General features: G+C 50.7%; 9 protein-coding genes across 9 annotated transcripts; 6 read left to right on the top strand and 3 right to left on the bottom strand.

The window, feature by feature from the left end:
- Window positions 1–28: 28 nt before the first annotated feature.
- Window positions 29–1796, top strand: N7533_009156 (hexokinase family protein; the record flags this gene model as incomplete). Its single annotated transcript, XM_057105806.1, has 2 exons — window positions 29–483; window positions 542–1796. The coding sequence occupies 2 exons, from the start codon at window positions 29–31 to the stop codon at window positions 1794–1796; spliced, it is 1710 nt and encodes a 569-aa protein (XP_056957255.1).
- Window positions 1797–2001: 205 nt separating this feature from the next.
- On the bottom strand, window positions 2002–2577 carry N7533_009157 (uncharacterized protein; the record flags this gene model as incomplete). Its single annotated transcript, XM_057105807.1, has 2 exons — window positions 2002–2174; window positions 2283–2577. 2 exons carry the CDS (start codon window positions 2575–2577, stop codon window positions 2002–2004), a joined length of 468 nt encoding a protein of 155 aa, XP_056957256.1.
- Window positions 2578–3272: 695 nt separating this feature from the next.
- Window positions 3273–5312, bottom strand: N7533_009158 (epsin; the record flags this gene model as incomplete). The annotated part of the gene is made up of 4 exons (XM_057105808.1): window positions 3273–4645; window positions 4700–4920; window positions 4980–5049; window positions 5240–5312. 4 exons carry the CDS (start codon window positions 5310–5312, stop codon window positions 3273–3275), a joined length of 1737 nt encoding a protein of 578 aa, XP_056957257.1.
- A 1114-nt stretch (window positions 5313–6426) lies between these two features.
- N7533_009159 (peroxiredoxin family protein) lies at window positions 6427–7233 on the bottom strand (the record flags this gene model as incomplete). The annotated part of the gene is made up of 5 exons (XM_057105809.1): window positions 6427–6455; window positions 6505–6670; window positions 6733–6778; window positions 6856–6991; window positions 7035–7233. The coding sequence occupies 5 exons, from the start codon at window positions 7231–7233 to the stop codon at window positions 6427–6429; spliced, it is 576 nt and encodes a 191-aa protein (XP_056957258.1).
- A 1363-nt stretch (window positions 7234–8596) lies between these two features.
- skn7 (uncharacterized protein) lies at window positions 8597–10954 on the top strand (the record flags this gene model as incomplete). Its single annotated transcript, XM_057105810.1, has 8 exons — window positions 8597–8647; window positions 8698–8714; window positions 8839–8911; window positions 8968–9111; window positions 9211–9927; window positions 9971–10129; window positions 10185–10374; window positions 10437–10954. The coding sequence occupies 8 exons, from the start codon at window positions 8597–8599 to the stop codon at window positions 10952–10954; spliced, it is 1869 nt and encodes a 622-aa protein (XP_056957259.1).
- Window positions 10955–12557: 1603 nt separating this feature from the next.
- On the top strand, window positions 12558–17599 carry N7533_009161 (translation initiation factor eIF2B catalytic subunit epsilon; the record flags this gene model as incomplete). Its single annotated transcript, XM_057105811.1, has 10 exons — window positions 12558–12638; window positions 12747–12803; window positions 12864–12988; window positions 13048–14219; window positions 14286–14973; window positions 15169–15296; window positions 15434–15895; window positions 16125–16551; window positions 16616–17502; window positions 17571–17599. The coding sequence occupies 10 exons, from the start codon at window positions 12558–12560 to the stop codon at window positions 17597–17599; spliced, it is 4056 nt and encodes a 1351-aa protein (XP_056957260.1).
- Window positions 17600–19099: 1500 nt separating this feature from the next.
- On the top strand, window positions 19100–20054 carry N7533_009162 (uncharacterized protein; the record flags this gene model as incomplete). Its single annotated transcript, XM_057105812.1, has 5 exons — window positions 19100–19128; window positions 19180–19211; window positions 19260–19333; window positions 19440–19630; window positions 19733–20054. The coding sequence occupies 5 exons, from the start codon at window positions 19100–19102 to the stop codon at window positions 20052–20054; spliced, it is 648 nt and encodes a 215-aa protein (XP_056957261.1).
- A 217-nt stretch (window positions 20055–20271) lies between these two features.
- N7533_009163 (uncharacterized protein) lies at window positions 20272–21543 on the top strand (the record flags this gene model as incomplete). The annotated part of the gene is made up of 1 exon (XM_057105813.1): window positions 20272–21543. One exon carries the CDS (start codon window positions 20272–20274, stop codon window positions 21541–21543), a length of 1272 nt encoding a protein of 423 aa, XP_056957262.1.
- A 570-nt stretch (window positions 21544–22113) lies between these two features.
- On the top strand, window positions 22114–22905 carry N7533_009164 (NAD(P)-dependent oxidoreductase; the record flags this gene model as incomplete). The annotated part of the gene is made up of 2 exons (XM_057105814.1): window positions 22114–22439; window positions 22506–22905. 2 exons carry the CDS (start codon window positions 22114–22116, stop codon window positions 22903–22905), a joined length of 726 nt encoding a protein of 241 aa, XP_056957263.1.
- Between the last annotated feature and the right edge of the window lie 141 nt (window positions 22906–23046).

The following is a 23046-nucleotide window of genomic DNA, read 5'->3' on the forward strand; positions in this document are numbered from 1 at the left end:
CCTGTGTCGAACGGGTGTCGGGGCTACAATGGCAAGGACCGTGACCGATCCAGCGCTACAGGCTTTCCTTAGGCCTCTGAAGAACGACATCGAACGACTATACAGTCTATCCTCACGTCTCTCACTCACCTATCGCGAGTTAGCCGCAAGTTCCTCGGAGCTCTTCTCACCGACAGCCACAACACGCCTGCCCACTGGCCGTGAAAAAGGTCGTTATCTCGCTGTCTATCTGGGGCTGCATTATCTGCGGGTGGCCTTTATCGAACTACTCGGTGAAGAGCAAGTGGGAAAACACTCACATGTACGCCGCACGCTCGAGAAGGCCTGGCCCATTGAAGACCGTCTGCGCCGGGACCAGGCTACGTCGCTCTTTGCATGGATTGGCGATTGCATCGCGGAGGTGATCCACGATGACCTGGCGAATTCCAAAGTCGATGCGCCGTCCGAGGTCGCCATGGGCATCTCCTTCTGTTTTCCCATTAAGTATCGCGTCCATTTGCCCCGCAATAGCACATGTCATCATGTATTAACCATCCACTAGACAAAAATTCCACAATGAAGCCATCCTCCTGCCGACTGGGAAGGGCTTTGCGCTCGGCGCCTCTCTCAATCTACAGCAGGCCCTATTAGATGGCTACGAGTGCCACACACGGCGCTCGGACGAGGACCCTGCTGAGATGCCTGCCAAACGACAGAAAAAATACTGTCTGCCGAAATTGAAAATCACCGTCATGACTAACGATACCATCGCGACACTTGCATCGCTGGCTTATTCCATCCGCGCGTTGCCGAATACGCGGGTGGTTATGGGCTTAATTTGCGGTGCAGGCTGCAACTCCGCCGTACCCATGAAGCTAGCGGACCTACAGGAAGAAAAGACCCAACATATTCGGGGAAAGGCCCCCGACGCAGTTGATACAGTTGTCTCAACTGAATGGACTCTTCGGGGTGCATCTGCCCCATTGGAAGAACTTGGGATCGTGACCGACTGGGATAAAGAGTTAGACGTTCATTCCGATCGCCCGGGGTTTCAGCCACTAGAGTACCTTATTGGAGGGCGGTACATGGGCGAGCTCGTGCGGATAATTTGCTTCGAATGGTTTCATAAAACTAAAGCGGTGCCACGGGAGTCCTTGCCATTGCAGCTCGTCGAGAGGTTTAAGCTTACGACCGACTTCCTCTCCCTCGTCGTGGCAACAAGCTACTCCGACGTTAAGCTGGCGAGGGAACTATCAGAGCGAATCCCGCCTCCTGAGTCCAGTGATTGGGCATGGACACCCGAGTATGCAGGTCATATTCGCTCAGTGGCCGCGGCAGTGCAGGACCGCTCAGCTGCCCTAGTAGCGGCGGCGACTCTTGGACTTCTGTCCTGCACGCGAGAGATTCGATTACAAAATACGGAACAGCTAGACCCACCGGCAAAGGCTGATTCAGATGAAGAGCAAGAATCAGCTTTCAATGCCACCAAGATCCCTGAGAACGGCACTGCCATACCGGGTTGGAAGAATGGACCCGAGGAATTGGTCGTGGCCGTCTCTGGGGGTGTGATTCGACATTATCCACACTACAAGGAGACAATACAACGATATATCGATCGCCTTTTGATCAGCGCCGGGCCTCAAAGTGGAGGGAAAAGCATCTTCCTCAGGGAAGCCAATGATGGCGGCATCATTGGCGTAGGAGTTCTGGCCGGAACGGTGGCCGGGGAGATCAACGGCATCATCAGCTCATCTCAAGACGAAGCCGCCAGCCAGATGGGCGCACCTAATATCCCATCTTTTGCTACGAAGAAGTGAGAAGGCGAAGCGAGAGATACACCAATGCATAGATAGAATTTGTAGATACATAGGCCCCCTCAAAAGAAAAACATGATACGAACTAGATCTTTGAAAGGGAATTCATTTCTACCAGTAAATCTATCGTACAAACTAACCAAATAAGAGCTACCACCGTATTATGCATTCAATTTCCCTCCAGCGTCATCGTATGTTCATGCAGCATTTACTGCTGGGTCGCCTGCCACTGCTCGGGGGTATAGCATTTGGGAGTCCATGCGTGGATGGCAGCGATTTCCTCCTTCAGCGTTGCGTTTACAAGACGGTGACGGGCGAGCATTGTCTTTCCGGCGAACTTCTGCGAAACAATTACGGCCTGGAATGCCTGGCCGCAGCCACCTATTAAATTGTACCCCAGTTAGTTTGCTTTCCCTTCGCTCTCTCGCAGGCGAGATTATGACTACTCCTTCACCAGCAATTCTGGATCCAGAGATAGACTTTTCTTACCAGACAAATCCTCAATCTCGACGTGGTCGGCCTGCAGCTCGGAGACCAGCTTCGCCTGCAACGACTCTGCGGTAATGCCCGAGGTATCGGCCATTGCGGCGTGGACGGCGGAAAATGCGCGTGCGGAGAGCGAGGATGGCCGGATAGCCGTATGGGTTGGGCGGAAGAGGTATCGGGTGCCTCTACTTAGGACAGTGAGGGAGGAGGCGCGGGGAAACATGAAGGTACGGTGGGGTGTTCGGGGGAGGAAGAGGTTTGACTGGGTCCCGGGCGGTTTCTCAAAGAGGTTGCCCATCGCGGCGCATTACAAATTCAGGGCTCGGCTGTGGCTGGTGGGCACGTGTGACGCACTGCCGTGGTGGATTTGGGGTAACGTGACTATGTGTTCCGGGGTCCACTCTACATATCAATCATAATCAGATAGGATATCCAATGCCGTGCGGAGTACGAGTACGAGGTCAATGGATAACTGGGGGATTGGAGCTCTGTTTACCAGTTTTGCTCGCCCAAGCAGCTTTACAATGAGCCCACAGTGGTCACCACAAGGTCAATTCCTACAATATCTTCACATGAAAATGAACATCTTAAAAGACCATTGGAGAAGTGAGAAGGATATCCTAATGACAAGAACACGTAGACAAATGAGAAGAGAAAGCGGGGAGAAGGGGGAAAGAGATTGACAAGGGGGGGTGGGGGTAGACAAGGAAGGTTCAAGAAGTCCAAATGTAAGGCGCTGGACCAAGGGTGGAGGAGAAAAAGGAAAAGCAAAGAGGGGTGTGAGAGGGTAATGGTCTTGGTTTGGCTTCCCAATGCAACTAACAGGATGAACTATCTCGAGCGAATGCAGAGAGAAGACAGAATGAAGGGATTGGGGCAAGGGCAAGATTATTGGGAGGCTAAGCCACAGGAAACCGATGTGCAGGTTTCCGGACCATTCATGCCCCGTAATAAATCAATGAAAATAAACACATGGTGTGCCAGATCGCAGATTTACAGGTCGATCAAGCTACCGCCATGCTGCTGCTGTTGTTGCGGCTGTTGCGGCTGAGGGGCACCCCACGGGTTACTGTTAGGCTGCTGCTGTGCCATATAGCCTGTCTGCTGAGGCATGCCGGTAAACTGCTGCCCAAAGAAAGGGTTGGTGCCGGTTTGGTTCGCGTGCAGGCGGTCCAGACCTTGACCGGCAGAATTGACAAATGTACCAGGTGCAGTATGCTGTGCCGGAATACGAAGTTCTCCCACGTTGCCAAAGGTATCCTGGCCCTCGCCAGTGGAGAGAAGAGCGTTCAAACGAGCGTGATGAGGGTCTGATGACTGAGGTGGAGTGCTCTTTGGGGGCTGCGGGGCTTGGAAGTTGGCGATGGGGTTGGGTTGGGTGGGCTGCTGCATAAGTGAGCTGCTTGTTTGGTTGAATTGACTGTACTGGTTGTACTGGTTTGTTGCCCGGTCTTCCGCCAAAGAGTTGAGAGATGGAGGTCCAGCCTGTTGCGGCTTATTGAACTGGGATTGCTGAGGTTGCTGTGTGCGCATGGCAAAAGGATTGTTGGAGCCCGTCGCCATAGGCTTAAGGGTATCAGCTGGTTGATTAGCAGACCATGGGTTGTTGCTGCCGGCTGACAGGTAGTTCTCCTGAGGTTGTTGTGGCTGTTGCTGCTGCTGTTGCGAGAACATATCTCCCGGTCCACCATACGGGTTGTTGGTGTTGAACGCCGTATGCTGGGGCTGGAGGGTTGCCTGGGGTTGCAAAAAGTTGTTCTGGGGTTGTCCGTACTGGTTCTGATCGAAGCCGGTGGGTTGTTGGTAGCCATTGCCGTAAGGGTTCATGCCTGTAGGCTGATTCTGGAATCCAGTCGGCTGCGCATATTGATTGTTGAGGAAACCGGTTGTCATAGGCTGCTGAGCGTTGATGGGGTTGCCGAACCAGTCCACGGCACTCTGCTGCTGATAGCCTTGGTTGAAGCCAGTCGGCTGCACCTGAGCAGGAGTATCGTCAAAGAGCGCATGCGCGTTATTCTCCTCCAATTCGCGCTTCCTCAATTCCTCTTCTTCTTGACTGAGCTTGATGGCCTTGGCGAGGTCTTCATCATTGTCGATACCAGATTCCTTGGCGCGTCGCCTCCGCTCGTCCTCGGCCTCCGCCTTACTGGCCTCAATCGCAAGTCGGTATTCAGTATCGTCCTCATCATCGGGGTTACGTCTCCGTCGCTCCCGGCGCGGCGGCTCGTTACCAAATCCTCCACCGCTTCCTCCCTGTTCATCGAGCCCACTGACCCGGGTTTTCCAGAGCTTGCGATCGGATCGTTCGCTACGCAGTCGGTCTTCGTCCAGAACCAACGCAGTGAGTTCCTTTGCCGCGACACGGACTTTTGTTCAATTAGCATTCAACCCTATAGCTTGATTTGAGCGGTATTACTCACCGTTCTGACCCACGTCACGTCCCTCCTCGTCAACATATTGGAACTCGCGCAGTGTCTTGATGATGTACACGTTCTTGCGCGCCCAGGTAACCACCAACTCCGAGCCCTCGTGTAGACAATAGTCCAAGACCTTCAACGATTTGAGGACGTGACGCCAGTTCTTGCCTTTATCGTTGAGACGTTTGTCGATCATGTCCATAATCTCGTAGAACTCGTTCGGGCTAGATGCAAGCCGTGTTAGACACTGTACCCCTGGAACAGATTGTGAGTCGATTCTTACCTCCCAAAGGTCATGGCCGCAATCTCGGACATGTCGGTACCCGTCGGGCCCCATGGATCATTGCTGGTTGCTAGAAGACCATTGTTGTTAGCTTATCTGTTGCGATTGCGCGTTGCGCAGCCATTGTCATCGGCCCATGACATGGTCATCGGTCGCCGCTAGCCCAGTCAGATCACAGCGACAAGAGGCGACTGTCAACGCGACACCGGCTGCGATGTTTTCTTGACTTCTGATCTCAAGCAGAAAGGAACCAAACGTACCATTTCGGACCTTCACCTGGACTGATGAATAGCCCTTTGTAACGTTTTTGACACTGCGTACTACCTTCGACATGGTGGCGGGATAGTCGCGATTTTCGCAAAAGGTAAGGGGAGGGAGGGGTCGGAATCGCGATAGGAGAGCCGATCAGATGGTTCCGGGGGGGCTTTAACTGGGAGGGCCCTTGATTGCCAAGCTCGTACAGCCCACTCTGTCACCTTACTCCGGATGGCGGCCCAACGCTGTAGTCGTGGAACGTGTCTGCACAGACAGAGAGTATATTCTGTAGGAATTATGAGTCGGCGGACCAGCCACTGCGAGGGGAAGATGAAAGAATTGGGCGCTTGGGTGGAAATGGCAAAAGAGAGATGAGGAGAGTCGAGGAGAGGGGACTGTGGCTGGAACGGGGGAACATAGCCTTGGCAATGACGAGGCGGGTGAGCGCCGATCTGAGGGTCCAACAGGAAACATGCAGCACACAGCACAGGGCTAGGTAGTTAATACTAAGGACATACACTCCAGAGCTTTAAGGTAGACCGGATGATACAATGTTCTTAAATGAGACGAATTATGGTCGATTTTAAGGATATTCGTCATGGTATTCACGATTCTATCTGTCCATGCCCGGGTTTTCCGGCTGTCACAATACATAGTCGAAACCATACTAACGGGAGTTTACCTAGTAGTAAAAACAACTTGAAAACTTTGCATTGGAATAACCCGAAAAGTACTAGCTCGCTGACATGGACATGCTAGCATTGTACATATCTAAAAGGGTCACGGTCTTCTCGAACCCAAGACCACCGCCACAGCTGTGGCGATGGGCCGCGTCAGACTCATAGGCAGCCGCGAAATTTTCTTGGGATTATTTGTTTGTATAGCAAGACACCTGGCAGTCAGGAGTTCGTTCAGAGCTACATTTAAAACAGCTAAGGTCGAAGCCTAAGTTACTAGATACCTAATAGACAGGCTGATATCATTTTATGGGATAGTAGTACTAGCCCTGAAGTACTAGTGGTATATCTCCTCTGTATATACTTCGAATGCAACGGATAGTATACTATACTTGTTCGACCGGCTGGATCTCAGTACCAACAAGGTCCTTTACTCTACGATACGAATACGCCGAGGACAGGCAGTTCCGTAGTAGTTAAGCATTTTAGACCGTGGCCCTTGTAATCTCATTGCTCTAAGCGAGCACCTTCTCGGCGGCGGAGACTAAATCTTGTTAGCGACAAGCTTCTAAATCGGAGTGAAAGATCCCTACCGTTCAGACCGATGTTGTCAGGTTCCACAAAAGCCTCCTTCACCTTGCCGTTCTCCACCAGCAATGCATAACGCTTGCTGCGGTTGTTACCGAAGATAGCGGCGCTGTCAAAGCTCAGGTCAAGAGCCTCGGTGAACTGGCCGGACGGGTCACCCAGGAAGCGGACCTAGAAGAATGCTAGTGAGCGATAATGCTTAGGCACCGAATGGAAGGGAAATTATCACATACACCAGACTTGGCCTGGGGATCAAGGGAGTCGGCCCACGCCTTGGTCCTAATAGAGTTTGCGAATTAGTGTGCCATCCGCGGGGAATGTTATCCGACGCAGCGCGGCGCGTCTCCGGTACTTACACAAAGGGGTCATTCACGGCCACGACAAAGACCGGGCCGGCCTCCTTGAGCTTGGGGTGATTGATGTAGCCGGGGATGTGGCTGGCCGAGCAGGCGGGGCCTGGTTGCGCGAAGGTGGTTAACATGATGTCCCAAGCTTTCCAAACGGAGTGGTTCGTTTCAATTCCGGTGTGACCTACTGAATGCTGCCGGAACGCCGACGATGACACCCTTGCCTGAAAGCTCCTTGGCGAGGTTGACCTTGTTACCGGGGGAGTTCTCGACCAGGTCAATGTTGGGGATAGCGTCGCCCTTTTGGACGAAGGCGGGCGCGGTGCTGTGGAAGGGCGCGACACCGGCGCGAGGGACACGAGTAGCGAGACGACGAGCGGCGAACATGACGGCGAAATTGAGTCAATTAAGAAAAAGGTAAAAGGGTGTAGAGTGAAGGAGGGAAGAGGAAGTCAAGAGTAAAGAAGTGAGGTTGGAGCTGTGAGGTTGAATTGAGCTCTCTAGCAATTTCGTCATGGGCGGAAGGCGCGACGATCGTCATTTACCGTGGAGGGTCCCTTTCGGCTTTCCATCTTTCTTTCTTCCACAAACCCCAGAGGATCCCCCAGAGATCTCCAGATTCCTTCAAATTATGATTTATTTTCGGTCTTTTGGTTCTTTCACCAAATCAATGGAACCTCCCTGATCGTGTAACCCGTATCTACCAAGACCGTTCTCACTTATGGAGTCAGCTGAAAAAAAAAAGACCGAGACACTCCCGATGGCTCGAATTCCTCAGGGATACCAACGGGTTCCTATTTATCACCCACCTGATGTGTGACTGAATGGGGGACGATGATCATGTTGATCATGACCATGCTGATTATCGAGACGATAGTTTCTGACCATACCGTTCAAGATTCTTTCCCACCGCTAACTGCCAACTCAGCCAGTGGACCTGAACACGCCGGATGGTAAACGCACACCCACGAGGAAGGCCCACCGATCCCAGCGCGGTGGAGCCCGTTGTGCTCCCCTCAAACCATGTCTTAACGCTTCTCTTGGCGAGTAACATTTTTTTTCCCTTTTCCACACCTACGAAGTACATGCGAATCCGAGAGCTAGCCATGCAGGCTTCCCTCCTCTTCCCCCCCCTCCACCCCTCCACCTCGGTGCGCACTGACATGTTAAATTAAGCACGTCTGAAGTTTCTTTGATGATTATGGTGCAGACTGCAGAGTATCTGCGTATGCGTATCTGGGGGAATGTAGGAGTCCAGCCCTGCATTCAGCATGCAAGTAGAGAGGAGTGGAGGTGGAGAGGAGAAGATGATATAATGTGGTATAATAGAAGCAGTCCACCACGGATGAAATAAATACCTAGGTATAAATAAGTATCCCAAAAAATAAAGATTAATCAATAATAATTATAATAATCAATAATGATACAGTGAAGACTATTCAAATCCAAGGTACCTCCCTATACCGCGCAGGGCCATTCCCACTAGTAGGTAACTTTGGTACACCCGCTGTACTCGAGTCGACCGCCCCCCCTCCCACTTCCCCCAATTCTCTTTTACATAGAGAAACTCTTCTTCTCAGCCCACCTTACCCCAGCGACCTGCTGTTTTTCTTTCCTTTTTTTTGCTTCGATCCCGGTCGTCTCTCTCCCGTCGAATCGCACCTTTGCATAGCAGCCCGGCCCCCCCCGGGTTCTGCCTGACCTGCTTTGCCCGGCCTGCCGACTTTCGTTCAATCGACCCTTCTAGGCCATGGAGGGTCAACAGCCTCAGCCCCCAGCGAGTGGGAACTCCTCCGACTTTGTGAGTCTCAAGATCCCTAACCCTGTCGTTCAGGCTAACAGTATGTCTAGGTGCGCAAGCTATACAAGTAAGTCCGCTATTCGCCTCACTCGCCGACTTTTCATCCGCGCGTCCTCTCTCTCTCTCTCTCTCTCTCTCTCCCCTCCACCGCGACCGTCGAGATCTCGACCAGATGTTGACTATTCATATAGAATGTTGGAGGATCCTTCCTACGCGTCGATCGTACGCTGGGGTGATGAGGGGGACAGTTTTGTCGTCTTGGAGGTAATGCGCCTATCTTGTTGGACGGTCGCAGCGGTTGAACTGACTTGGGCATCCAGTGCGAGAAATTCACCAAGACCATCCTGCCCAAACACTTCAAGCATAGCAACTTCGCCAGCTTTGTGCGCCAACTGAACAAATACGATTTTCACAAAGTTCGCCAAAATAACGAAGAGAACGGCCAGTCACCGTACGGCCAAAATGTATGGCGTCCCCTCAAGATCTTTCGCGCCTTGGGCACTTCTCCGGCCCGCTCGCCTCAAAGCGATTTTTACTTTGGCTCACACACTTTTCTCTCCTAGGCCTGGGAATTCAAACACCCCGAGTTTCGTGCCAACAGCAAGGACTCTCTCGACAACATCCGTCGTAAAGCCCCGGCTCCTCGCAAGCAAACCCAGAACAATGACGACTCCGCCCCGACTCAACAGATCGACCTACTCAACCAACAGATTCTCGCACAGCAACAACAGATCCAACACCTCTCGGATCGTTATGCGCAGCTTACGGTGGACCATCAACTGATGCTACAGGAGGTCATGCGGGTACAGAAAACAGTGTTGAACCACGAGAACGTGATCCACCAAGTGATGAACTACTTGCTTACGGTGGATGCGCGTCAAAGACGGGATAGCAAGGCTGTTACATTCCAAGCGCAGGGTTCAACAATGAGTCCGTCTCAAGTTGGTGCTGTGGACGACGAGCCCTCATCGCCTCTCCAACAGGCCTCGAAACTCTTGAGTGATATGAATGCGGAGATCCAATTCAACCTTTCTGGCGTGGATGCGAATGACCCCCAGAAGGCCGCTGCCGCTGCCGCTGCTGCCGCCGCCGCCGGTGTCGCCCCAGTGGCCACCCCGGCAATGGATGTTGCTCGCAATGGAGCTGTTCGCCCACCCACCACCGGCGCTCCTACCCCGATGGTATACCAAAATAAGATTTCTGGTGATCTGGAGCAGGTCGTTTATCCTGTTGGTGCAACAAATGGAATCGACCCTATGTATAGTGAACATGTCAACAATGTGCCATATCCAATGCCGACAACCAAAGCCGAGGAAACCGAAGTCCGCCGGCAATATCCCCCCCGATAACCGAAAGAAAAGCACCAACGTCGATCCTGGCTGGGTTCGTAGTCCACAGATTCTTTTGGTTGAAGATGATGCGACTTGCCGGCAAATTGGTGGAAAGTTTCTTTTCTCTTTCAATTGTGTTATTGACACCGCGGTATGTTAAGATTATAATACTCCCAGCCATGGATTTTGGAACTAATAGCAAGCAGTTGGATGGTTTGGAGGCCGTGAACAAGATCCAAGATGGCCAGAAGTACGATCTCATCCTTATGGATATCATCATGCCCAATTTGGATGGTGTCTCTGCTTGCCACCTTATCCGACAATTCGACAGGACTCCTATTATCGCCATGACCTCTAATATCCGAAGTGATGATATCCAGCTTTACTTCCAACACGGTAAGTTTATTAATGCTTTTCCTCTCATTCGTACCCTTGTTTCTAACAACGGTTTATTACAGGCATGGATGATGTTCTACCGAAACCATTCACTCGAAAGAGCTTGCTCGGTATGCTCGAGAAGCATCTCGTGCATCTCAAGACCATGTCCCAGGGAGTTGAGGCTCCCCAGCCTCCCCCGGTTACCATGGCTCCCCAACCTTCCGCGACCCAGTCAATCAAGGAGGATAGCTCCCCTGGTCAATCCCCTGCCGGCTCTATAAACAACTGGCAATCACCCGGACAATTCCAGGGCATGCAGACCGTTCCACCAACCATGCCGACGGTGCAAGGGCAGTATGTGGCTGCAGCTGGCGCTGCGCCACCTGCCGCCGCATATACTGTTGATCAAAACGGAGTCCAATACCCTGCACCTGCAGTTGCGGTGCCTTCATCTGGCCCTCCAACTCGCCCACCCCATCGAAGACAAATGTCCGACATGTCTAGTGCCACCGACAGCCAAAACATGGCTAAGCGCCAACGCATGTACGCCCCACCGCAGCAACCTATGATGGCCGTGCAAGCCGGACGGCCTGGTTAAGACACAATTGTTTCTCATATCCTTCCCGCACCTCACATCTCCTCCGCCTGTCTATTACCTCACGATTCCCACTGTCTATAACGAGATCTCAATCGTATATCTCCCACCCTCACTTTTTTTTGGCTGTATTGTCTTGGTTACGGTCTTCCTCCCCTTACAGGTCATGGCGTTTCTTTGTTTTCCCTTATTGAGTTGCTGGCAGAGTGGGTGGCGAATTTTGTGCGTTTTCACGTGTCAGCTCTTTGATATACCTTATGGGCGAAATTGTTTTGTCAGGTACATATTTTCTACAACCATCTTCTTCTTTCTTGTTTTTGCCACTTTGGGCCATGTCCTTGGGGGCCAAATTGCATCGATATTTTTTGCTCCCGTTCCTTGGGTAGAATGGGGGTCAGGACAGGGAATTGTGTGGATGTACTCATCATCACTTTGAACAAATCCAACACTTTCGCGTCTCAATCGTAATACAGTGAATGGGAGACCCCACTAGAACCGAACAGCGGACAAACCCGCGGATCGTCCCATCTGTATATCATTAATTTTAGCGTGGGACTCTCAACCGATGGTCTAGACCATTGATCGAAACCTTCAGGTTGATACGCCGGCAGCTTTCCGCGAATACCTGGTCGCGTCGTCTCCTTGGATAAACAAAGGAGTCAAGTAGTCAGAATATCCAATTATGTTCTTCCTTGTCTAGGGATCATGGAGCCACTAAATTATAAAATTAGAAACCGCCAACCCAATTTCATGTAGAGCCAGTTAGTTCATTGCTTGATTCAGGTTCTTGATTCTCTGAAGGATCCGAATGCTCCCCTGCGCATCGGCTCGGGTCTAGACCGCGTCGACCCCCCACATCCCTTTAACCTGCGGCAAGTTAATATTCTTAGCAGCTATGTTATAGGCATGGATTGTCCTTTAGCCTGATCGGCTTGGGGATGATCGGCCTACCCTAAGTATGTACGCATGCATGTAATGAATTCGCGCTATCCCTATTTGCTGGAATGCAAGCCTCGCCCTATGTATCACAAATGCCAGGCTTATTTTAGTGAGTTGGTCAGGGAGGAGGTAGTGAGACAGTACTCCGTGTTTTTGTTGGAATCATGGCCCATAAATCAAATTAGACCAATAACTTGGACGATTATTTTCTTACTCAGACACGAGACTTGTGTAGATGATACAGTCATACTATACAGTGCCTTACCATAGAGCGGTAACAATACAGGGTTACCGTGATCAAGTCAAAGACTGCAAAACAAGGTAGATATACCGAGACCTGTGAAGTAATTCCAATCTCATTCAGAACTCTCTTCTCCGTCTCTTACTCGGTCCTTTTAAGAAATTTCAATTTTATGGGTCATCAGTCAAGTTGGTCTATCATCGCGACTTGTAGCTTGTGCTGAGGCGGCCAGGTCCCGTGACCTAGAATAAAATCAGTGCAAACCATACAAACACATCAACAGCGAGTGGGAGTCATTCCGCGGCTGGCGGGGGTTTTTTGTGCCCTTCTTTGTTAGCGACAGCATTACTTGTACGTCTTCATCGCGACCTCTTTCGCTGCTGCTGAGATCGCATCCACTGACTAGCTCCAGGATTTTTGAAAAAAATGGGTCCCAAACAAAAGGGAGGCGGCTCCAAGTCGCGGGGTAATGCGACAGAGGAGGTGGAAGAGACCCTGCAGGCTGTGGTAAGGTCTTCTCGCTGGGCAAGGTGGGAGGCTAGCTACCTGTTTGCTGCCTTCGTACTTGCGCCCGACCGAAAAATATATGGTTGCTAACAGATTATGGTTGGATAGGTCCTCGCGGATACCTTCGAAACTAGATTCGAGCCCTTTACTCTTGACAAGCCCCGGGTATGTAGGCCCTTGTCTGCAACATATTGAAATCACAAGCGCTGACGAAGTTTTATATAGTGTCTCCTACCGCTGGCAAACACACCCTTAATCGAATATACGCTGGAATTCCTGGCCAACGCCGGCGTCGAGGATGTCTTTCTATACGCAGGTGCTCATTCCGATCAATTAGAGAAATACATCAAGTACGATCACTCGAGTTTAGATCAAAGCTTAAAGAAAGAGACTAACTATATGATTCTAGTGCCTCCAAATGGAAAGCCTCGTCCTCGCCCTTCAAGCAATTGACCTTCCTCAAATCCGTTAGTAGCAGTGTTGGAGAAGTAATGCGAGACTTGGATTCCAAGCACCTCATCACAGGAGATTTCCTCGTTGTCAGCGGCGATGTCATCAGCAACCTGCCCATCGAAGCCGCTCTGAAGAAGCACCGGGCCCGCCGCGAAGCTGACAAAAACGCGATCATGACTATGGTTCTACGGGAAGCTGGCCGAAACCACCGCACCAAATCCACCTCAATCTCTCCGGTTTTCGTGATCGACCCTACCAAAGACCGCTGCCTTCACTACGAAGAGATTGATCACAACTCCGAGGAGAGCCATGCTCGCTTGAACATCGATGCCGAAATTCTTCTGACACATGCCGAGCTTGATATCCGGCAAGACTTGATCGACTGCAGCATCGATATCTGCACACCAGACGTTCTGGGCCTCTGGTCTGATAGTTTCGACTACCAAAGTCCGCGGAAGCATTACCTGTTCGGTGTGTTGAAGGACTACGAACTGAACGGCAAAACAATCCACACACACATCATCAAGGACGCTTATGCTGGTCGAGTCCGCAACTTGAAAGCATATGATTCTATCAGCAAGGACATTGTCTCCCGATGGACTTATCCTCTGTGCCCCGACACCAACTTACTCCCCGGACACACCTATGATCTGCGCAAGGGCAGTTTGTACCAAGAGCAGGGCGTTTTTCTTGCCCGATCCTGCGTTATTGGCCGTCGCACGGTAATTGGACGCGGTACTAGCATCGGCGACCGAACAACAGTCCACTCTACTACCCTGGGCCGCAACTGTAAGATCGGAAAAAATGTTAAGCTGGAGGGAGCCTATATCTGGGACAACGTCGTTGTCGGAGACGGTTCTGATATTCGTGGCGCGATCATCGCAGATGGTGTCGTCATTGGCAAGAATTGTACCATCGAGTCCGGCGCTCTTCTCTCATACGGCGTGAAAATCGCCGATGGCATCAAGGTGGAATCTGGCAAGCGCATCTCCAAATCCAAGCGTGATGGTAGCGCAGCTCCCACTGACGTGGAGGTGGTCGGTGAAGGCGGAGAGGGATATGAGTTCATCCAAGGCGAGGATGAAGATGAAGACGAGGATGATATTAGTGTCGCATCCTCTGGACTCGGTATGTTCGAATTCTTCCCAGACGGCTGTAGTTACAGCTATAGAGACGGTGCTAACAATTCCCTAGTGTATCGCATGCCGGGACTTTCGCTCTCCTCTGCCTCAATCTCTACATTGTCATCCGAAATGTCAGAGGGCTCCTGGGGACGCTCTGCCCGAAGCAGTTTCTCTGACAGCGCCGAGCAAGACAATTTCAATGCCGATGCAACAGGCAGCGTCCTGGAGAGTCTGCGTGAGGGTGTCTCTGCCGACGTGGTGCAGCTCGAGCTTGTTAGTTTGCGTATGACTGCCAATGCCTCGGACACTCAGGTTCGCCGGTCGATTGTCACATCATTCATGCAATACATCGAGGAGCTCATGGCCAAGGGCAAGGGTGCCAGTCAAGCCATCCACCAGGTCTTCTCGCAGTACTCCGAGGTTGTGGACCGAACTTTGTTCGATCGGAATAAGGATGAAAAGAAAGATCAGGTTGATCTACTTCTTCAGCTCCAGCAGGACTTGGTCAGCCGGGAGAAGGGTGATACAGTTCTTCTGTTTACGGCGAAGGAGCTGTATGAACTCGAGCTGGTAGACGAAGAGGCATACGAGCAGTGGTGGAATGATGAACGGTCCAGCGGGAGCGAGGAGATGAAGAAGGTGCGCAGTCAGGCACAGCAGTTTGTGCAGTGGTTAGCCGATGCGGAGGAGGAAGAAAGTAGTGAGGAAGATGATGAGGATGAGGATGAGGATGGGGATGAGGAAGAGAGCGACGATGAGTAGTCATGTGCTACTGGTATTCTCCGATCGATTGCCACTTTTTATACCACGGCACAATCTCGCGTTAGACCACCCAAAAGATTTCAGTTGACAACGAATTCCATGATTATGAGTGCAAAATGATGGTGCCGTGTATTGTACTAAGTATAATAATATTGGTGGTTCTGCTAGTGCTCAGGTGTAGTTATGTGTAGGTGTGATGGTGATGTCTCAGGCATCCAACGGGATCTCCCGCACTGGCGGATCACTTTGGAAGCAACACCTCCAGGACTGGGCTCTAGCAAATATCCTATGAAGACTGAGACCGATCCACCTGTGCCATGTCAGTGAACCAGTGAGTCAGAATACTACCAGGCTTCACTCTGCTGAGAGATACTTCTGCCTATTATTTCATTTTTCATTTAATCGCCCCCAAACAACGAGTCATTCGGCCTTTTTCCCTTCCCCCCTTCTTCAAAGTTCCCCACTCCCCCTCCGAACCACCACTCGAACCGCTCAATTTTCCCGGTGACGTTGTGGCTCACCCTCTTTTCAAACCCCTTCACCCCGGCTTCCTGCCACCCATTTCCATCACGCCTCCTTCTACGCGGAAGAGAAAGGCAGCCGAGGCGGCGATTACGGACGACCAGCCTCACACCGAATCCGCCACCAAGGCTGCCCACGGAGACCCCCCCCTTGTCGGTCGCTCGCGCAAGCCCAAGCCCAAGCCCAAGCCCGCCTCGACGGGTCCCGCGACCACCTGCCCCCAGTCCACCGAGTCGGGCAATTCTACGAGTTCCACCGGTTTGAAGAAGAGGGAGCTCGCTACCCCCGCGACCACTGAAGCCAGTATGGACTCGGACGACGATTTCATGAGCGATGTCTCTAGTCAGGACGACTTCTTGGACATGCAGGGGAGTGATGATGAGAGTCTAGGCGAAGGTACGTATCTGACTGAGACTGGTCTGAGGAACTTCCCCTCGATCTAAGAGGGATTTCACCCTGTTTCCATCCTGATCCCACCCATCTCGATATCATGTCATCAACTAACCTAGTTTCTTCCAACAATAGACTTTGGAGATTTAGATACCGGCTTCTCCGATGACAAGGACCTGCTCAAACAGAAACGGAAGCCCTACGAGGTCGAATTCAAAGTCCTCGACCCCCCCAGAAATCGAACGCGAGCAGCTTGTACAAATTAACGAAGTTTCCGCTATCCTTGGCCTCCCCCCAGAGTCGGCTGCAATCCTCATGCGGTTTGGTCGATGGAAGCAGGAGAAACTGATTGAGGGGTACATGGAGCGCCCGGAGGAGACATTAGAAGAAGCTGGGTTGGGAAACAACTTTGAAGGCACCGCGAAAACGGAGGTCGTTCCGGGTTTCAGCTGTGAGATTTGTTGTGAGGATGGCGATGACGTCGAGTCGTATGCGATGCGCTGCGGGCACCGGTTTTGCGTCGACTGCTACCGGCACTATCTCGGACAAAAGATTAAGGAAGAAGGAGAAGCCGCCCGGATTCAATGTCCCGGAAACAAATGTCATCGCATCGTCGATTCGAGGTCACTTGATCTGCTTGTTACGGACGAGCTCAAGGACCGGTAAGAGTCACACCCTCCCATTTCGAATAGAGTCATGGTTGACTAACATACATCTCATCAATAGGTATCGCACACTACTCACACGAACCTACGTCGACGATAAAGATAATCTACGATGGTGCCCGGCACCAAACTGCGAGTATGCTGTTGACTGTGCAGTAAAAGCCCGCGACCTGCGACGCATAGTCCCAACCGTTCGGTGCAGATGTAAACATGAATTCTGTTTCGGCTGTTCTGTTGCCGATCATCAGCCCACCCCGTGTACACTGGTCAAGATGTGGCTCCAAAAATGCGAGGACGACTCCGAGACTGCCAACTGGATATCCGCCAACACCAAAGAGTGCCCCAGATGCGTATCTACGATTGAAAAGAATGGCGGTTGTAATCATATGACCTGCCGTAAGTGCAAACACGAATTCTGCTGGATGTGCATGGGTCTCTGGTCCGAACATGGCACCAGTTGGTACAACTGCAACCGCTTTGAAGAAAAGTCTGGACATGATGCTCGCAGTGCCCAAGCTAAGTCGCGCGCGTCTTTGGAGCGCTATTTGCATTACTATAACCGCTATGCCAACCACGAGCAATCGGCAAAGCTGGATAAGGACCTTTACCTCAAGACCGAGAAGAAGATGACTAGCCTGCAATCACAATCCGGACTATCCTGGATCGAGGTTCAGTTCCTCGACACAGCATCGCAAGCACTGCAACAGTGCCGTCAGACCTTGAAGTGGACATACGCTTTTGCGTTCTACCTCTCGCGGAACAACCTCGCGACAATCTTCGAGGATAACCAGGCTGACCTGGAGATGGCCGTGGAGAACCTCAGCGAGATGTTCGAGAAACCAGTCTCGGAACTCGCTGACCTTAAGGTGGATATTCTGGATAAAACCGCATACTGCAATAAGCGCCGGGTCATCTTGTTGAGCGACACCGCCGAGAACTTGAAAAATGGTAAGTCATACACGTCCCAATCATATCTCTCCATGGTCATGGAAGAACTTTGCGCTAATATTCCACAGGAGAATGGTCGTTCAATGTCGAGTGGTAGCGATACCCTCCAATCCAGATATAGACGATCTCAGATGAGAATTTGACGACATGAACGAACTTCCTTTCGACTCTGCCCTTTCTTCCCCCACTCGTACCACCACTTCCCTACCTACATACTCACCTACCTACTCATGTATGTAGACAGACATCTCCGCTTTTCAACACCACCCCTCCCACCAACCTTCGCATCTTTTAATTCTACCCACATGACGCATAAGCCCCCAAGGAGTCGCGCAATTTGGGCAAAGAGCGCATTGAACCCCTCTTATTTCTTCCTGAAAACCATTGAAACGACCCAGCATGTTCTGACAGATGTTTTTGTGTTCCCACCCATTGATTGTTTCTCGAGACTGCGGCGCCGGGGTGTTGAGACATTTTTTGTAGGAATTACCATGGCCATTAAGCAGTTTTCTCTATATTCTTCTTATGACGAGGCAGCGATTTTCTTTTTGAAACTATTATTTTCTTTGGCATACTACCTGGAAGATCTTCTATAATAAAATATTAGGGTAGCCTTCACTGTAACTTCAAGCAAGAAAGTGTGTTCCAAGGTTTGAAAGGTGAATTGTGTTGTGCAATTGCAATCCCGAACATAGTAGCTTTGAGGAACACAAAATCCGGGGTATGAATGGTAGTATTGACTGTGCTAAACTACAAGGCCTCGTAAGTAGTAATAATTACTAATAGTCACTAGAAGGAACCTTACACCAAGTATTCCATCACTGTACCTAAGTAGGCGGTATACAGAGATACTGTCCCAGCCTAAGCAACCCAGCTTCTATACCTATCTTTAGAAGTTCTAGAGTAGTACCTACATACCTATGTATTTTCTAGTATTCTACTTTCCTCTTCTTATCCTAGCCGCTATCTACTGACTACTAGTATACAACATCGGTCGATCAGCTTAGAGTAATATCTCTCAAATTAAACCGAATTCTACAGTTCTGTTACTTCTTAGGGATTTACCTCGCATCATCAATTCCTCCAATTCACCCCAGTCGCTGATTCCTTATCTTTACCTTTGAATCGAACCGCAATCCGTGCCTGTCACGGTATCAAACATCAGGTGTGAGCAATTTTGCTCACTTACTGTCTTTTATCACCTTGATGGGTGCGAACGCAGAAAGGCTAGGGGTCCGGGGAGCGCCTAGCTCCCTGGTAGCAAGTTAGTGCCGTGCCTTCCTCGACTGTCTCTATACTTCCCCTTTCTATTCCGATCCTAGTTACACCCCTCATTTCAGATCATCAAAACTTGGGTTGCCTATGTAAGCCCCGAAGAGCCTTTGATATGCAGAGGCGGAGATGGTGGCACGTGCACCCGTTTGTAGTCCCTGTCCTGGGGCAAGACCGCCTTCCCCGAACCCCCGGGCCTTTGTAATATGTAACTCATTCCCCCATCCATGTCCATGGATAAAATGGAAGAAATGAGTCAAGCCACTAGTACCTCAGCCACGAGAAGCAATGGAATTGACCAGCATCGTCCTTTTCCCTGTGATCAATGCTCAAAGTTATTTACGCGGAGTGCAAGTAACAGATTCCTATCTATCTTCTTTGCGGAGCTCTAACGCGGATATGCAGGAAAACCTCCAACGGCATAAGCGCGCACGCAAGTCTGCATGAATTTTCCTTTATGGACACCAATCACTAATATTCACAAGGTCACGGCGGTGCCTCGCGCAAGAGCTTCCAGTGTAATAGATGTCATGCCCGATTCTCTCGAAGGTCTTGCGTTGTTTCCATTCTCCCGCACATTGCAATAACACTGAAAATTTTGTAGTGACGTTTATAAACGACATGGTGATCGTTGTCACGCGACAGGACTCACATCTGTCGATCAGATACCTCAGCCGCAGGTGTCGTGGGAGGCCATGCCAGGTATGCATACCCCCGCGGCAAGGGAGGGCATACCGTCACCATCGACCACCAGTCGCAACCCAGCCGAACGTGTTCTGATCGACGAAACCTTTTGGGAGGATCATGGTACATTTGCTACTGATATACCCCAGAGTTACTCCTCTTCCTCGCCGAGGTATGCTCGCCTGAACCCGATCTGTTTTCATCGCCCCCGATGCCAAGGGGGCTGGCTCATCGATTGAAATTACTTGTCTGACAATCGAAAACTAACCCACAGTAACCACGCCAATGGCGAAGAAACATACGTAAAACAATATTTTGAGCATTTCCACCCGTCTTTCCCTCTGTTACATCGACCTACATTCACAGTGTCCTCGACACCAAAATTACTGCTGACGGCCGTGACTGTCATTGGGAGCTTATTCTCTCCCAACTTGTACGATCATGAGGAAACCCGAGCTCTCGCACACTGGCGTCAAGATGTATGGCAAATTGGACAGGAAGAGCTCCAGCAAATGGTACATGGTGAAACCCTACTATTCTGTCTTGAGAGCGATTATCTGATCAAAATTGTAACAGGTGTCCTCGAATTGCAGTGAAATCAGACAGCCTTGGGTCATGCAAGCGTGGCTTCTCTATATAATCTATGGCGTATACGCAAGCGAAGCAGGCCAATTCCAAACCGCGAGAAAGAGGCTTCGGCAACTTATCGATGTTTGTATCGTCTTCTGCAAATTCATTTCCTCCCTTGGGCTAGTAGGCTTACCTTTGATATAGGCCGTGCACGAAATTGGCCTGTTCCAACAGGGCATCGCTATGCCAGACGCCCAGTTTTGGATATACCAACCTGATTTCAATTCACCCAGAGATGAGTCGCAAACTCTCTACACACGATGGATGTCCTATATCACCACTGAATCGATGAGACTGTCGCTATATACCCTCGTCTTCTTGGATTCACACACTTTTTCGCCTTGCAATTCTCGACCCTTGATGTCACCGATGGAGCTTGGCTGGGAACTTCCCTTCCCTATCAGTCTATGGGAAGCCAAAAACTCTCATATATGGCTTCTGAGATTCAATGAGAACTTCGGACCTTCGACCTTTTCAATAGCCAACAGTTTGTTGCACGGGCCACGCGGCCTGGGGACGGCCTCTCTGACCATTGCTACTCAGCAACTCATGACCCAAACACCGGACTCGGAATTGCTATCAGCACTAGAAGCATCCCCCTTTGCCGCATTTTGCGTTTTGACGAATATCGGTGCTCTGGTGCGAGACTTTACGCGATGTTACTATCAAATGCCACCAAGTCCGTCTGATCCGAATCCGTTTCATATACTTACCCAGGCTCAGAACAAACAAGTACACACCGCGATAGAAGCAATCGCGAAGATTGTCAAGAAGCAGGCTTACACTGGCGACAGCCCCCAGTTTCTCCTATGGAGGACGAATGAGCTCTTTCTCTCTTCTATCAATATCAGCTTATGTCGCCCGGATCAACTCTTGATAGCAGGCATTGTGGATAACAGTCTGATAGCCGGGATGGCTGCATCCACTCACCTAACCCAAGGGAATCTGGTCGCGATTCGGCGATCAACACCTCTTGTGCCTCATCATGTCGGCGGCGACGAGGGAATCGTGGCTCTTCTGAAAGACTTATCGGTGGCATTGGCCAGCATATCCGGAGAGGAGCAGGATCAAGTGGCACGTGAAGCTCCTTGGGTTACCGTGGCCAGTTACGGTGTTTTATTATGTATATGGGGAGCGCTTAGACGCGCAAGCAGTGATATCCGCCACCACTTGGACACCTTCAACGAACTTCCAATAACCTCGGAATCCTGCATGTTGATCTTCAACACCCTCATGGAGTCGGCCCTTTTCCATTCTCCGACCGAGAATGACCGGGCGGCACGAGACCCCCGCTTGTGGACCATGGACCGAGAGGCTTTCGTTAGTCTGCTCGATGAAGGCGAGTCACTGTTCGTCAATTTGATCAAGGCATTCTGTCAGCGGAGATCCTTGTGGGGAATTGGACCATCAATGCTGGCTGTGTTGGGCGAAATTCCCGGTACTGGAGCTGAATGAACTGTGGGGTGCCAAGGTTGTCATCATGAGAGTGGACGACAGGGTATTGAACCTTATCAAGTGAGTGGACGAGTAGCCACGGCCCCGGGGTAGAAAGTGGACGGCGAGTGGAGCTCCACACGTCCGGTTCGGGCTCCTTATCGTTATAAACTCGCGAAACAGCAAACAACGAACGGCAAACTACCTATAGCGGTCAAAGCTTTGAACAATTTTTCAAATTGACTGCAATTCAAAGAGCCAGAATGACATCATCCACAATGAGAGTTGGCTGGGTATGTTATACTTCCATAGATTGACTGCCCATCTACTAATTGGATAGTATGGCCTCGGATCGATGGGGCTAGGAATGTCGCTGAATCTCCAAAAATATCTCAAGAGCAACAATCTACCCCCTCTTCTTTACAGCAACCGCACCTTGTCAAAGGGTGATCTGCTCCAAGATGAAGGAGCCGTACCCGAAGAGAAGTTCGAAGATCTCGTCCAAAATTCGGACGTTATTTTCACAATGGTAGGTCAGAACCCTGGTTGTGACATGGTGTGCGATGCATTAACTAAGGAAAAAAGATCTCCATGGACGACGTCCTAATCGAACTATTAAACAAGGCGTTGGTCGCGGGCGACGCATTGAAGGGAAAAATCTTTGTAGACACTTCTACTATTCATCCAGATACGTCGGAATGGGCCGCATCGCGCCTCAGTGAACATGGCGCAGCATTTATAGCAGCTCCAGTTTTCGGCGCTAGTCCCGTGGCAGCCTCTGGGAAGCTGATATTCGCGGTTTCCGGGCCTGCTAAGGCGGTTGAAACAACCAGACCATTTATCAAGGACGTCATGGGATGTAGTATAATCGGCATGGGGGAAGACGTGCGAAAATCAAGCCTTCTCAAAATATCTGGGTAAGCACTCACACGACATTTGGACCTCAATGGCCATCGACATTGAGCTAACCTACCCATTTCTAGAAACATTCTTGTAATCAGCTTCATGGAAGCGATTGCCGAAGCGCAGGTATTTGCCGAAGTTACAGGGATTGGCAATCAGCAGCTGGAGGATTTCATTGGTAATATGTTTGGTCCTGTACTCGAAAGCTACTCAAAGCGTATCACTACTGGGGCGTATGCACCGCCGCTGGACACACCTCCCGGGTTTGCAGCGGCTCTTGCAAGTAAAGATATGAAACATGCTCTCTCCATTGCTGCCAGTCATGCAACTCGTCTTCCAACCCTCGAAATTGCATCAAGTCGTCTTACATCAGCGCGGGAATATGCTGGTGAGTGTTTGGATAGTTCAGCCATTTATGGAACAGGGCGAATGGAGGCGGGTCTACCTTTTTGGAGCGAAAAGAGTCGGCAGGGAAATTGATTATCTTGGTCTTGATCTAATAGAAAGTTTCCAAGGGGTATCTCAGATTCGCTCAGCTCTTCCTAATTTGTCTCGTCGCGTAAAAACCGGTTCGGTACAGCACTAGTTAGCAGCTAAGAGCGTTTGCCTGATAAAGCTGAT

Source organism: Penicillium manginii, assembly GCF_028828005.1.
Source record: "Penicillium manginii strain IBT 31320 chromosome Unknown utg000006l:1.0-4164085.0:1.0-4166146.0, whole genome shotgun sequence".
NCBI lineage: Eukaryota > Fungi > Ascomycota > Eurotiomycetes > Eurotiales > Aspergillaceae > Penicillium > Penicillium manginii.